The sequence below is a fragment of the Diabrotica virgifera genome, chromosome 6 (assembly GCF_917563875.1).
Source record: "Diabrotica virgifera virgifera chromosome 6, PGI_DIABVI_V3a".
Classification (NCBI taxonomy): domain Eukaryota; kingdom Metazoa; phylum Arthropoda; class Insecta; order Coleoptera; family Chrysomelidae; genus Diabrotica; species Diabrotica virgifera.
In genome coordinates, this window is record NC_065448.1 from 8,483,115 (window position 1) to 8,499,711 (window position 16,597).

At 32.7% G+C, this 16,597-nt stretch overlaps 1 protein-coding gene across 2 annotated transcripts in view; it reads left to right on the forward strand.

Moving 5' to 3' along the window:
* The first annotated feature begins 4,956 nt into the window (after window positions 1–4,956).
* Window positions 4,957–16,597, forward strand: part of LOC114332051 (guanine nucleotide-binding protein subunit beta-2) — a 35,241-nt gene continuing 23,600 nt past the window's right edge. The window contains exons 1-2 of one of the 2 annotated variants that reach the window (XM_028281761.2): window positions 4,957–5,080; window positions 12,115–12,202. In XM_028281761.2, coding sequence (XP_028137562.1) covers window positions 12,131–12,202 — 72 coding nt within the window. In that variant the 5' untranslated portion in view covers window positions 4,957–5,080; window positions 12,115–12,130. Of the gene's footprint in view, window positions 5,081–12,036; window positions 12,203–16,597 lie in introns of those variants that run through there. The other variant, XM_028281769.2, reaches the window with a different exon arrangement.

Genomic DNA, 16,597 nt, shown 5'->3' on the forward strand with positions numbered 1-16,597 from the left:
TTACCACTGTATTTGTTTTTCTTGATAAACTTTTATATGTGAAATTTCATTTCTGAAGAAATAATATTACAAAAATGATACATATATATGAAATATATAACTATATTTTTAATTTTTTCATTGTTATATAAATATAATAATAATAATGTTACTTCTTACTATAATATACATAAAACTTTTTCTTCTTGTAGTGACTATTCTTTTTGGATTTCACATATAAAAGTTTATAAAGAAAAACAAATACAGTGGTAAATAGACTGTATATTATAATGGTAATATTATTAAATTGTTTTCTGTCATTTAATACAAGTTACGTAAAAATTTTCCGAGCGCGCGGATTTGAAGCGAGCCGGGCGATTTGCAAAATTCGGCCGCTTGCAAAAGCACCGATTTAAAAAATAATTTTTAATAATTAAATATAATTATATTTTATAATAATTTTTATTTTAAGACAATATAAGTCTTTCTTTAGTCAATGACTGTAAAATAATTTCTTAATTGTTATAAATAAAGGCACTATGATTTAAGAAAAAAAAACAATTATCTCGGCTTCAGTTGGTTGTAGAAAATTTTAATTTTTTTATAAATCTTCGTTTCGTCTTTAGCAATAATAATCTGTAAGTTAGAAACTCATAGGATATACAGGGCCGCTTCAGCTCTAAATGTTTTTAACGAAATTTGCCCCCTTATTTTCAAACCTAAAAATTATCTCGGCTTCAGTTGGTCGTAGAAATTTTTTACTTTTTTATAAACCTTCGTTTCATCTTCAGCAACAATAATATGTAAGTTAAAAACTCATAGGATGTACAGGGCCGCTTCAGCTCTAAATGTTTATAACGAAATTTGCCCCCTTATTTTCAAATCCAAAAATTAGAGGTTTAAAAATGTTTTACGCATTTATTTACATCAGAATATGAAAACATAACTCTTTCGAAGGAGATTGGATGTTTCACCAACGTTCTACGATTTTTTTTCAAAAAGTTATAGCCTTCGACATTTTACCTCTTGGGATAAACAATTTATAATATCTAAGCAACAAATTCGTTAATCTGGCTTTACATTTTTTTTATGTTTGGAATTGAAAGATCTTCATTTTAAAGCTTTAAAAAATAAAAAAATAATTTGTACAATAAATAATGCAATTGCAAAAAACGGCCATTTTGGACCTTTCGCAGGCTGTTTTGCAATAACCAATTAACGAAATTAAACTTACCATAGCTCAAATTGTAGGTTTTTTAATTTACTACAACTTTCTATTTAAAAGTTTTTCTCTAAAATCAATATCCTAAGCTACAAAATTAAAAATCAATAAAAATTGCAAATTTAACAAATGAAAATCGCAATTAAAAAAAAAGCGCACAATATTTTTGGTTACATTTTAGTAGAAGTTATTCCTGGCATCGTCCTTTACAACACCTGATAGGTTTCAAAAATTCCTGAATTATATCACGTTTTTTCACCCACAGCCTGGGGTATTAGATCTTTTTGTAATAATACAGAGTCTCTAACAGTTTGTATGCGTTTGTAGAGTTTTAAATCGTCAGCAAATAGAAGACATTCTGAATGTTTCAATACTGATGGTAAGTCATTAATAAAAAGTACAAATAAAAGAGGCCCCAGATTAGAACCTTGTGGCACTCCCGAATTAGCTTCAAATTTACCTGAGGTATTCCCATTGTGTTTAACTATAAAAGATCTGTTTTGTCAATGTTTTTTTCATTATATTTACGTACCTTTTTGTTTCAGTGTGGATATATCCTTCCGTTTAGTCCTAGCTTATGTCCTTCTCCTCCATTGTCTTACATCCACAGTTTTCAAGTCGTCTTTCACGATCAAACCATCACGTTCTGAGTCTTCGTTTTCTCGTCTTCTTTTCTTTGTTTTATGTTTTCTTTGTTGATGTTGTATCTGCTTCTTCTTGTCTCTGGACATATTCTTCCTAGCCATTATTTGAATATTAACAAATCTTACAATGTCGTGCACTTTATTCAGTTCAATTCGTGTAGTTAGTTGTCTAGTGCGATATTATTTTCATTATCTGGTGTTTTTTACGGTCATATATTTGATTTTTGTTTCGCTTATTTTAAGCTCTCGTTTCATGCCTCGCCTCAGGATCAATTTTCTTGCACGCTTCCATTAGTCGTTTGCTGATGATGGCTATAACATCTGCATATGCAGTAATTTGTGCTGATTTGGTATTTATATGATCGGTTATGTTGGTTTTTCTAATGACAGGATCTAGAAAAAGCACAAGAACGAATACCCTTAAAAATGATAAAGGGGATATTATTACTGACGTGAAGGAGAGATTGTGTCAATGGACCAATTACATCCAACAACTCTTTAATGATGAAAGAGGAGAACTGCCATTAGAAATCTCAGAGGATACTGGACCACCAATATTAAGAGACGAAGTCATCTATGCCATTAAAAACACGAAAGAGGGTAAAGCTACTGGACCAGATGATGTGCCCATCGAATTATTAAAACTTATCGATGAGGATGGTATTGACGTAATGATTGAACTCTTTAATCTAATATATCAGACTGCCACAATCCCCAGACAATGGCTGCAATCGACCTTTGTAGCAATTCCCAAGAAGTCAAGTGCAACAAACTGTTCGGATCACAGAATAATATCTTTAATGAGTCACACACTTAAAAAACATTTTTAAAAATAATACACAGTAGAATTGTTAAAACTCTCGAATATGAAATCAGTGACACACAATTTGGCTTTAGAAATGGTATGAACACACGAGATGCTTTGTTCGGCTTGAATGTGCTGGCCCAGAGATGCATGGACATGAATCAGGATATGTACTTATGTTTTGTAGACTTTGAAAAGGTATTTGATAAAGTTCAACATAAAAAGCTTGTAGATATATTAAAAAGCAAAAATATTGACAGTCGTGACATGAAAATTATATCTAATATATATTGGAATCAACCTTCCAAGGTAAGAGTTGACAACCAGGACACCCAAGATATCAAAATATAGAGAGGAGTCCGTCAGGGTTGCGTGCTGTCTCCACTACTTTTCAATGTCTACAGTGAAGCGGTATTTCAAGAAGCGCTCTCAGATTCAATAGAAGGTATATCTATCAATGGGGAAGTTTTGAACAACTTACGTTTTGCAGACGATACAGTAATAATAACAGATAACAACAAAGATTTACAGAACGTAATGCAACGCCTTAGTGAACGCTGTCATGAGTACGGACTGAAGATGTATTTAAAGAAAACTAAATGCATGATCATAACTAAATCAGCACACGTAAACATCCAATTAACTATTGAAGATACTGTGATTGAGAGTGTGGATAACTACAAATACTTAGGAACATGGATAACATCAAATGTAGACCAAACCAAAGAAATTAAGACAAGTATTGAAATAGCACGTGAATCATTCATTAAACTTAAAAAGTTTCTTTGTTGTCGGGATATAAGGTTAGAACTACGCCTAAAGATGCTTCGATGTTTACGTGTTCTCTACTCTTCTTTATGGCTTGGAAGCGTGGACGTTGAAACAAGTCAATTTGAATAAGTTGGCCGCCTTTGAATTTCGGTGTTACAGAAGAATCCTACGAATATCATGGATTCAAAGAATGTCGAACGTGGAAGTAACTAGAAGGATAGGAAATCAACCGGAAATAATACTAACTATCAAAAGAAGAAAACTTGAGTACTTGGGACATGTGATGAAAGGGGAAAAATACTCATTATTACAACTTATTATGCAAGGCAAAATCCGAGGAAAGCGAAATGTTGGAAGACGAAGAACATCCTGGCTTAAGAACTTACGGGATGGTTCGAATGCAGTAGTGCAGAGCTATTTAGAGCGGCAGTCAACAGGGTCCGCATTGCCATGATGATTTCCAACCTTCGATAGATGGAACTTAAAGAAGAAGATGATGACTGCCTCAAAAACTAGATTAAACAGCATGGTTTATGGATAATACAGGAAAGAATTCTATTATCTATTATATGTAGATAATACCAGAAATAATTTTGGGTATAGCAATGTAATTTGCCTATAATTCTGGCATTCCCTTTAATCAACTTTCTTATATATTGGCTATATAAGTCCAACTGCCTATTTCTCCAGCATTTGTTCCTTGGTCCATATCAATGAATTCTTCCCTAGAGTTCAAATCCTCCATATTTTAATAATTCTGCCGGATATCCGTCCGTCCCTGGTGCATTGTTGTTTTTTAGTTTCTTCATTTTTTTAATTTTTATTGTTTGCATTTAGGTTTTCTTCGAAGTATTCTTTACATATCATTATAATTTTTTGTTTCTCTGTTAGTAGTTCTCCGTCCCTTTCTTTGCGTATCGTCACTTTTGCTCTAAATGACTATGTGCTTTCTTTAATTCTGCTATATAATGTTCTGCTTTTGTATCTGTTGTTATATTCTAAATAGGAATTCGTGTAGGTACTTGTTTTCTACAATCCTCTTTTTTTCTGTATCTTCTAGTCGCTTGTATTCTCTTCTTCTTGACATTACTAGACCTCCAGATCTTACTAAGAGAAGCACAAGATAGAGACGAATTTGCAGAAGTTATTGCTAGTTCTGGCACCTAAAGAAGAATTAGGTATTACTAAAGCTATTAGACACGGCACCTAAAGATGAAGTTAGGAAATGCTTAATTGATGACCCTATATTAACCAAGTTGGTACCTCCGTAGCTTGTTGGCTGTTTTTATCACCATATCTTTTTAGCTTCATGGTTTACAGATTTTTATATTTTTGTTTTCTACCAGTAAACACAAAATAAGATCATAGTTAATTACAACTGTTAGTCATAAAAAATTTCTACGACAATATCTACACTTACCTTGTTCTATTTTGTGCATAATTATGAAAATAGTTAATGATCGGTAGGTATCTACGAATAAAAAATTATCTATTTTTAGTCAGTATTGCCTGTTTGCTCAGAATTATACAAACAGTAAGTATTGTCGAGAACAATAGTTTTATTTCAATATTTTTTTTGCAAAGTATATAAAAGTCTATGTACTTACTTACAATATATCGTAAACATTTTTAGTAAATCTGCCGATTTATACATATAAGGTAAGCAATTTATCATTAAACGAGGTAAAATTACTATTATAAGAAAATTTTCTTAAGTTCAGTTCTTGTAAATAAATTCGATGGCATATTAGTTATGCACTAAAAGTGAATCCAGTGAAAAGATGCCAAATGCCACATCCATCCAGTTTTTAATCCATCACTTCGATTTTTTAACAATAATGTACTTAACTCTAACATATTTTGTTTTCTGACATACTGGGCGAATGTATTACTATGTATTTTTGGTGGCTCAGCATATGATTTGCCTATATCAGCACTGATGATGATCTATGTAGATCTAAAACGTTCTGTGATTATGATGTGGCCCTTTGATTGTTTTTTAGACAAATATATACCTTTTATAAAGGATTTTTCGGTACGCAATATGTGTAGACAGTATTTTCGTAAAGTGTTAAAATAGTTATTTTTCTACAACCACTATTCAAAGTGCACTTTTCTGCACGGTTTTATGTTAGCAAACTTGATATTTTCTCACAGTATAAGATATTTGACATTAGTGTGCAGAAAAGTGACGTTTCTGTGCCGCAAAGTGACGTTTCTGTGCCGCAAAGTTCTTTTCTGCACAGTTGACTACCTCATTCTGAGTAACGTTATATTCTGTTTACATCCGTGGACTACCGCATTCTGAGTAACGTTATATTCTGTTTACATCCGTGGTTAAACTTTAGACAAATATATAACCTATAAGACAATTATTATATTTAACTATAGCATAGAAACTAAATTATGGATGTTACAACTGTTTTATTTTACAATTTTATTCTTATTAAACATTTTATAATTATCAAATAACCAATAAGGATTTAGCAACCTGTGCAAGAGACGTCGAATGAAGTAGGTTTTGTGTAAATCCGTGACTGCATAAATATAATGTCAATAATGTGTAATAATTGTTTAAATTTAAACAAATTAAGGCAGTGCATTAATTTTTTAACTGATTTCTGCGCAATTTATTTAGGTATAAGGAATTTAAATTGATTAGTAGGTATTAATTAAATACAGTTTAAAATTTATCACATAGGTACCTATTATAATTAATCGTCGTTTGGAAATTGTGATTTTTATTTTTAGGAAAAACTGTGCTTGTAGAAAAAGTATAGTGTGAAACACGTGCAGAAAGGTAATTTCTCACTCGTTTGAATTGCGGCACTCGCTTGCGCTCGTACCGCAACTTTTCAAACTCGTGAGAAATTAGTACCTTTCTGCACTTGTTGCACAATATACTATTTCCTAACAAGTGCAGAAAGTCATTCTTTTCCGCACGCGACTGCAGTTTGCTGAACGACGCGAAGCGGGAGTTCGGCAAGCAGTTGAGTGCGGAAAAGAGACTTTCTGCAAGAGTTAGGAACAATATTTTTTCTAAGAGTCTTTAAAAAATTACCAAATCTTAATCAATTAATTTAATTAATATGAAAATACATATACACAAATTAATTCTTTGACAAGGTTGTCAAAACCAAACTTTCAATATAATTAGTTAGCATGACCACGATCTTGGTTTCCATGACGATGACAAACACGACTGTAACAAAATTGACGGTAACAAAACGACTGTTATTTTATGTCTACCGATTTGACTTTCGAATATTATGTCAAAATAATTTTATTTCATCGAATTGTCGCGTTAATTTCATTAAAACAGGAACACAATAAGATATATTTGAAATAAATTAGTAAATAATATCTAAATATTAGTTTATTGCATGTATTATAATTACTTTAAGGCCATATTAACATATCTAAATTAATACGCGTGCGGAAAAGTAAAAACCGCGTGCGGAAAAGTAACACGCGTGCGGAAAAGTGAAACTTTCTAAACTAAAATGCGTGCGCGAAAGTAGACATTTTTGCACGCTTGTAGAAAAAATATATTACATAACAAAATCGGAAGTTACTCAATTCATTTCATTTCCTTAAAAACCGTCCTTGTACAAGACAAAGAACAATATTTTAATTTTTTAAGAATCAATAGGGTATAAATTGGGTTACTAAACATGCACTTAGGTCACATGCACTCCTGCAGGGCCTATTTTACCACTAGGTCATGAGGCACTTGGCTCGGGCCCGTATTTTAATGGGGCCCGTAAAGATCACCAAAAAATGTATTAATAATTGATAAATTTAGTGAATTAAAAATATGAAAATAAAAATTTTAACTAAATCTATTTTATTAAACTAGTCTATTCACTAAACAGTAAAATATTGCAAAGCCTCAAAAATTTTAAAGAACTGCTTGGATTGACATGAAATTTGTTATACACGTAGCTAACATGTCAAAGAAAAAAACTGATATTGTGCCGAAGTGTGCTTTAGCCTTGGGGGCGAGTTTCACCCAAAAAAAAACATTTTTTTTTAATTAAAATTTAAAAATTTTTTCTTTTTTAAACCAAATGTTTTCAAAAATTAGCACTGTGAACTAGTGAAACTTACATATCATATAAATAATACATACCTAAGTAAAGCTACTTATGCTACTTATGAAGTAGTAATGATTATTTTCATTTGAGAAGGGGTGATTAAAGGGTGATTTTCCCAACTTTTTTTACCTAAAAAAGGGACTAACTTTATTTTATGCGTAACTTGCTTACTTTTGATGCTAGAAAATAAAGAAACAAAACGAAAATAAAGCTTTTTTTCAACACTGTAAAAAATTTAAAAGTTGTAATTAGTTTTCCCCAAAAATGCTTCATTATTTATTTATTTCACGTTGAAATATTCGGTTTGGAATTCGACGAATATGAACCTACTTTTCATTAGCTACAACTCTGCTTCTACTGGGTCTAGAGACTTCATACACACATTTTTTTTCACTTTTTTATGAGCTATATTTTAGCTAAGAATATTTTTTTTTCGATAAAATACTTTTTGAGTTATTTGCGAAAAACCTTGTAAATTCAGTTTGTCCATTTCCGGACTCATTTGAGCGTAGGTATATTTTTTCACCCCCGGGAAGTGGTGAAACTCACCCCCAGTGGAAAAGCATATATCGGCACAATATCACTTTTTTTCGTTGACATGTTAGTTATGTGTATGCCAAATTTAATGCCAATCCAAGCGGATCTTTAAAATTTGGAGTAACAACGGTGAGTAAATGGACTATAAGTATCCACATTTTATTATATTATGTACTTATTTTTTGTTCTTTTCGGTAGAGAAAGTATTTGTTTTATTATATGGTTTGTTCAACAGTAAATGGTTGAATTCAATTAGTGCGGTCGTAAATATTAATAAATTTATCTGACCTGGCCCATTGTTAAGACCCACCCGGAGCGATAAGCAACCGAGGTAGACAGAGTTGGTCTTTTGACAATTAACACTGACTAAACGGTACTCTCATAATAAAGCAAAGAAATTTTACCAGAAAACATATTTAAATTTTACCTGAAACCGGGCCTTTTATACTATTATCGGTTAATCCAGGATGTTTATAGTGGTAACTAATTGAACTCAACCATTTACTGTTAAACATACCATACATAATTATATTTTCGTTGTCGGTAATTTCTGTATATATTTTAGTTTGTAAGTTAATTAACATTTTATTTAGTAATAAAAATTTAGATTTCTGGTGCAACTATATTTCTATTAAATAATTAATACATTTGAAAAAGTTATTATTATTATTAAATTATATTTAGGGGCCCGAAAATTGTGTTGTACCTCGGGCCTGACTTAAAGTGAAATAGGGTCTGCACTCCTGTGATCCTGTGCAGTTGTCGTTGAATTCAGCTGCTAGGTACTCTGATATTCTGACGACTTGTAGTTTTCTGAAGTGTTGTGCTTTGAACCCGAATTGTACTTTATGTCTACTTCTCAAGATTTTTTTCTCAAATCTATAGCTTTTTTTCTTTCCGATTCATTGTCCATATTTCACATGCATACAACACCGATGGTCTCACTATTGTTTCATAAATTCGAATCTCGGCTGGCCTTGACACGTTTTTTGCCTTTAACAATGCGTTTGATGATCCTACTACTTTGCTACCTTTCAACAACCGTTTATCTCTCTCTCTCTCTCTCTCTCTCTCTCTCTCTCTCTCTCTCTCTCTTCGTCTTCTCTATTTGTAAATGTTACTCCAAGGTACTTAAATTCAGTTACCTTCTCAAATTTATACTCTCTGTCATTCGTCCTTAGAGTGATCCAATTGTTTTCTTTTGGATGTTCCCCTCTTATTTCCATAATATCCGATCCGAGCTTCGCTGGTATCGCCACCTACCTACAGGATTACTAGTATAACTTTTACCGGAAATTTTCTGGAAAGAAAAAAGTGTTGCCTATACTCTGTGAGTTTCGCTGGTATGGCTGCTATCGCCATCTAACGGTTGACTAGTGTTCTATATCGGCCGGAATTTTAAAGAGGACAGTAGAAAGATTTTGCTTATAGTTTTGACGTTTATGGTGACAACTAATATTAGAAAAAAATTATTCTGCAAAAAAGTATAATAATTTAATATAATTATAGTATAATACTTCTTAACTATTAACTTATGAATGACAGTTAACGGCATTCTACGTTTGCTGTGATTGGTCGTTATCTTCACGCATTCAAATTTTGTTTCAGGATTGGATTGTAAAATTGAAATCGTCAAAATTCGAGAGTGTGCTAACTGATCTTTTAGCTCAAATTTTTCTACCGTTTTAAAATTAAAATTGTGTTTACTTAGTTTTTTCTAATTGCATCAATCCATTTTTGTCGTTGAATCACCTTATGCTTAGCGACAGGAAAGTTGTAGAATACAGAATACACAGTTACTATTGTAACCAGTATTTCGACACTGTTTAAAACAACAACTTTCGTGAGACATTTAAAAGCTATAATATGCAACTCTTAATGCAGAACGTCAAAAAACAAATTTCCAGTAAAGGTTTACAAACTTGTCACTACTGGCGCTCGCGAATTTTTAATTATCCCCTCTACCTACGAGCTCACAGCGTATATGTATGTACTTGGTTTATAGTCAGGCCATATTTTTTAGCTTCTTCAAATTTTTTTAACATTTTTCGAACTTCTATTCTTGAACGTGTCAGAAACACCAATTCATCTGCAAAACCTACGCACTGTTGTCTTTTGTTCAGAATCGTGCTGCTTGTCTGAATCTTGGCTCCTAATTACCTTTTTTTAGTAGTAGGTTGAATAAGTCTGTTGACAGGGGGTCTCCTTGTTTTAATGATCTATTGACGTTAAACTGATTTGAAAAACTTCCTTCTACAGTGACTTTCAGGGCCGTAACTACGATGTTGGGGGCCCCGGGACAAACGTGATCTACCAGGGACTCTACCTTTTTGGGATAAACTCCAAACTCCCCTACAGGGGAGTTTGGGGTTTACCCCCAGCGGAATGGGGGGTCCGGAAAAATGTTTGATATTTAACCCCTTGAAAACTCATTTTAATGCATTCCATGACTGAAGTTTGTTGTACCTACATATTACTATTTTAGTTCACCTACACAAAAAATTTTGAAAACACCTTATTTCAAGCTAAATAATTTTTATCAGTTTAGTAGAGAAGTACCATCAATATAACATCTTTTCTGTTTTCATAAAAAATATACTATAATTTTAATTACATTGTTCGACTACAATGTGGTTCCTTTCACGTAGCAAGATTTAGTCTGGGGTAAATTGGTTAAGAGAAAGTAGCTGGGACCGGGGCCTCTATTCCGGTTGCATTTTAGTTTTTATATCGCCAAAATGACTAATTTCCTAAGTAACAATTATATCTTTACGAAAGGTCTCGGGGGCCCCAGCTTAGCCCGGGCCTCCTCTTCCATGACATTTTAGGTTTTATTACGCCGAAATAAGTTATTTCCTAAGTAATAATTAAAAATTTTTATGTTAAGGTCTCGGGGGCCCTACTTATCCGCTTCAACTGTATGTTGAGGTCTAGGGTACCATTGTAAGGTATTTTTAAAATTGTGTCATTTGAAAATATTTCGTTGGAATCGGCTTTTAAAATACCCATTTTTATTTTCGTCGTTAAAATCTATGCACGGCCAACCAATCGAGGGCCCCAGCGGGGCCCCCCGGGGCACTAACCCGGTTGCCCCAATGGTAGTTACGGCCCTGGTGACTTTAATGAATGCATTGTTTAGCGTCATTTTAACTATCAGTTTCTTTGATACCTATTCTTAGTGATATCATTGCTTCATAATAGTCCGTTTCGTGAAATGGAGTCGTAATCGTAAGCCTGTTTAAAATCGATAAAGAGCATTTGCAAGCCTAGATTTTGTTCATAACTTTTGTTTTGTAATAATTTTAGCATAAACATTTTATCAGTTGTTGCTACTCCCTGTCTGAAACCAGCCTGGTATTCTCCTATTATCTCTGATTCAAAGTTTTTTAAGCTGATTCTTATGTTTGCCATTACTTTATATACCTACCATTTATTGTAACTGTGCGATTCTTTTGTAATTTTCACAGATAGTTTTATCACTTTTCTTGTGAACTGGGCAGATGAGTGCTGTGTTCCATTGCTCCAGAATTTTTTCGTTTACCCATACTTTCTTTATAAGTCTAGTTATTTTTTGCTGCAGTAGGTATAGTTCCTCCTTCTTTTAATACATCTGCTAGCACATTTCTTTCTCCCGCACTTGTATGAATTTTTAGGGTCTTTTATTACAACTATTATCTTCATGTTTGTCGGTTTTTGTGTATGTTGGTGTTTTATTTCTTGTATTTCTCGGTAGGAATTGTGTAAAGTGGAATTTTTTAATTTAATAAAACATACTGAAAGTTTAGATTTCGGGACGGCTGCAGAAAAAAACCTATTATATAAAGCAATCAGAAGTTACTCAATTCATTTCATTTCCTTAAAAACCGTCCTTGTACAAGACAAAGAACAATATTTTAATTTTTTAAGAATCAATAGGGTATAAATTGGGTTAGAACATGCACTTGAACGGGTGCTCTTTATGTCTACTTATTAGATTAAATTTAAGTAGATTACAAAACCTTCAGTATACCATGAGATTGTGTGGTGGAAGTTACATGGTTTGCGTGTTTTTTATTTTAGCAAAAAATCGTAGACGATGCCTCCCAAAAACGATCCGGAGCTTATGGCGTTGAGGAAGGAAGTGGAGGAGCTTTATAAGAAGTTACAGGTAAGCACACTAAACACCAAAATGTATTACTTTAAAAATTACACTGTAAAATTTTTTGTAACATACGGTAAATTGTAAACCTCATTAAAAGAGGTAAAATTACTATAAGAAAACACTATTACTATTAAGATTATTACTGTTCAGATTAGTAAATTTAACCTAATGAAATTGTATGTATTTACTCATTGCTATTTTCTCCATAATTTTGCCAAAAGTCCTTATTTCAAGATAGCAATGTCTCTCTCTTTTCTCTATGGAGTTTCGTGGCTTCTTGCTTTTCTGTTCTTTGTGGAAGTTGTTAATTTAATTTTTTTTTGTAACACTCTTTATCAAACTATGCTTTCGATTTTTGTTTTCTTAAATATACTAAGGATTTCCACAGTTTTCACTGTATTCCTTCACTCAACCGTACTCTACAGATCTTTCTGTTTTGCCAGTCCCCTTCCCAGTGGCGGCTCGTACCACTTTAAGAAGGTAAAGCCAGAACTCGGGTAGCCGCCAAAATTTTTAGTGACGAATTCACGTATTCACGGTATTGTCAAAAAAGGTATACTTAAAACAAAAACTGAATAAATATATGCGCGATACTTTTATCTTATGTATCTTATGTTTATTGATCTGAGGTGCCAAGCAATTGTCCAACATTGATCAAAACAGTTCCGTAAATTAATTAATAATAAAAACCTCTTAACCTACCACCAGCATTTACTGTTGATAGTGCTTGAAGTTTGTTATTAAGATTTAGTCTCTATTTACCAATTTATAAAAATAATACTATTTCATTATTCACACACATGCACAAATTTTTGTAATGTCACTTTTAAAGTTTACGATATATGAAGTTCATTCTTCTATTTTTTGGTTGCAAAATGCTTTTCTGAAGATAGCATACCTAAAGCACTATGTTTTAACATCGAAAAACAGCGTTCTGCTTCAGATGTTGATATAGGAATGGTAACTAAAATACTTAAAAGTTTAATAGTTTCTTCAAATGTGATTTTTAAGCCTTCCCTCTACAATAAAACCGATAGCGAAACAGCCCCAGAGGTGGTACTTAATTCGTCTCGCCAATACAGTACCTACTTCTAATTCAGTTTTAAATCGAGTTTTGTTTAAAAATTAAAATTGTCTCCATGTTTCATTAAGAAATGATTCGGAGAACTGATGCTTATAAGCAGAAAACTTCTCCGACATAAATAAATTAGAAGCAACTAAATGTCCGGAGAAGGTAGACCTTTGAAAGATCTGGTACTTTGAATAATATTAACCTTTAAGTCGTTGTCTAATTCGGCGCTAAAATTGACCAGCTCCTTAAATATGCCTGTATTTTCTGAATTTTCTTTTTCGTCGTGACCTCTTAAAGCTAACTCGAAAGCTCCACAAAACCTTATAACATTTGTAGTTTTTTTTTAAATATTTAAAAAAATATATTCTTAAAAATTTAAATTTCTTAAAATTTTTTTTAAGATACTAATCTTCATTGTCAATTAATAAATTAAACAAAATAATCAAAATATTATTTATACCACACACTACACCCACGATCATGATGCCCTAAAAGTTTAATTATAAATACAAAACTTTTTAACAGAAAATATACATAATAAAAGCGACAAACCAGCACGTAAAGAAACTCAACCTCGTGCCTGGCACATTTAAAGGTATACTAATAGTCCAATATAGCTCTTTCTCTGTCACTTAAATAGAATGCTCGTAAAATCTTTCTCTCTTTAGTCGTGTCAGTACTGACTTTAACACGAAGGAGAGATTCTCCTGTCGAATAATCTCCGCTATGGCAGGGATTGTATTACGCCCATAGTTCCCATATTTTATATAATTTATGAAGATCAAAAGAAATACACACAAAAAAATTAACAGGAATTAAAAAGTTTTGAAGATAAAAAATATGTTTCTGCATAGTTAGCAAGGTAGTGCCATGGCTCTATGGCACTACCTCACGGGCCGCCACTGCCCCTTCCTATAGATTTCTTCTTTCCATTGCTTCGTCCACTTCATCTCTGAAAGATCTTCTGGGTCTGCCTATCTTCCTTCTTCCTATCGGGCTCCACTCTGTTATTCTGTTTATCCAACGATTTTGGTCTGCTCTTCTGACATGTCCGTACCAGATTAATCTCTTTTACTCGATGTAGTCTATTATATCTGAGTTAATTTCCATTCTTTTCTTAATCTCTATGTTATTTATTCTATATCTTCTTGTTATTCTGCAGCTTCTGCTTAGGAATTCCATCTCTGTTGCTCCTATTTTGTTTTTAGTTTTCTTATTTAATGTCCAATTTTCATACCCATAAGTGAGGATACTTCTTGTCATGGTATTATATATTCTTCTTTTTGTTTTTATACTGATGTTCATATCCCACAGTACCGGGTTAAATTTCCGTATGTAGTTTGTCCTAGTCTATTTTTTATATCTTCTTCAGTTGTTATTCTCCGTTGTTAGGTATTCAGTTTTCTTTAGGTTTATTTCCATCCCATTCTTTGTATATTCCTGTTCCAGTTTTCTCATCATAAAACTGAGATCATCTTTGTCTTGTGCGATCACCATTTGGTCGTCAGCAAAACTTAGGGTATGTAGATATTCGTTCCTTGCTGGTATACCTATTCCTTCGTACTTTCTTTTCCATGCTCTCAGGGTTTTTTCCAGGAATATTTTGAACAGGGTAGGGGATGTGGAGCAACCCTCTAGTAGTTCCTTTGTCATCTTAAATATACTGCATATTCTATTGCTCGTTTTGATACCTACTTTGTTGTTCTTGTAAAGAGCTATTACTGCATTTATTAATATTCGTGGAACTTCGATGTCTTCCATTGCTTCTGATAGCATGGTTCTAGGTATCGAGTCATATGCCTTCTTAAGATCTACAAAGGTCATATAGTCGAATCTATTTTTGGCCAATCTTTTTTCTATTAGTTGTTCGACCGTGTAAATGTGATCTAAGCATGCTTTCCCCGCTGTAAAACCTTCCTGGTCTTTGTCGATTTTCTCCTTTATATGTAAGTATTTCTAATTTTTTCTTTATGGTCTTTCCATACAGTCTGCCTATAGACGATATAATGCTCAATGTTCAATAGTTTTCGCAGTGTTTTCTATTTCCATCTCTTTCTATTTCTTTTCTCTTCTCATATTAGGTACTGTTAAGATTAGTACCTAATTATGAAATTGTATGTATTTCCCCATTGCTATTTTACCCATAGCTTTGCCAGAAGTTCTTATTTTAAAATATCCATGTCTCTTCCTATTTTCTATCGAATTTCGGGGCTTCTTGGTTTTCTGTTCGGTATTGTTCTAGTTGTTCTTGTCTTCCATTCTCTAAGCCCTTATTTCTCGCGAGGTTTTTGATTTTATTATTTGTTCTGCAGTTTCTATATTGTTTCCTTCCTTTTCTATATTCTTATTGTTGCATCTTCTTAGTTTCTATCCCAATTCTTCTGTATACTGTTGTGATTTGTGTTTTCAATTTATTTAAGCTTCTTCTTTTTCTTTCCTTGTTAATTTTTGTTTTGAATATTTGCGTCTTTAATTTTCCTAGTAGTATGTGATTAGTGTCCACATTTGCTCCTCTATAAGATCTCACACCTTGTACTGTTGTGTCCACTTTTTCGACATTAACGCAATACATGGCCTATTTTATTGCCATCCGTTTTCCCGATATCATCCACATTATGTTGTGTTCTCTTTTGTGTTTATGTTTTGTGATGGCTGTATATGTGTTTGTTGCAGATGCTAGGTTGCAATTTTTTCTCCATTATTATTTGTAACCATGTATGGTTTCTTTGTGCGCTACATTTCGGTTATAATCTTCCTTTTGCACCTTTGAATTAAAGTTAGCCATTATTATTAAGGTGTCATTCCTGGGGATATTTTCAAAGGTTTCTTCTAAAATAAGCATACCTTCGGTTGCTTCTTCGACAGTGGCGTAGCAGTTGAACATAGATATGTTCTCTTGTTTGTTCTCTATTATGATATAGATATAGTTCTATTAATTGCTTTGAAGTGTACTTATTACTTTACCCTGTTACTGTTTTCTCCCTAACAGTATAATAGTCCATGTGGTGAGACCCCTCCCGTCTGAAAAAAATTCTGATTCGGTTTGTTGTGGATTCCTATTCAAAAATGTTCCCTTTAAACAAATATGAATGGTGCCGGCCGAAATTTTTTAAACAATTTTTTTAAACAAGTACAAAAGAAAACCTTTTTTGACCCGAAAAATTATTTTTTAGCGTTTTTGAATCATTATAAATAAGAAAGGTATCTTGTGATTTTTCTAAAAAATTGATAGTTTTCAAGTTATAGGCGATTTAAAATCTGAAAAATGCGAAAATACGCATTTTCAAGGCTCAAAAACTCATATTTAAATTAGTATTTTTGAGGTTCCT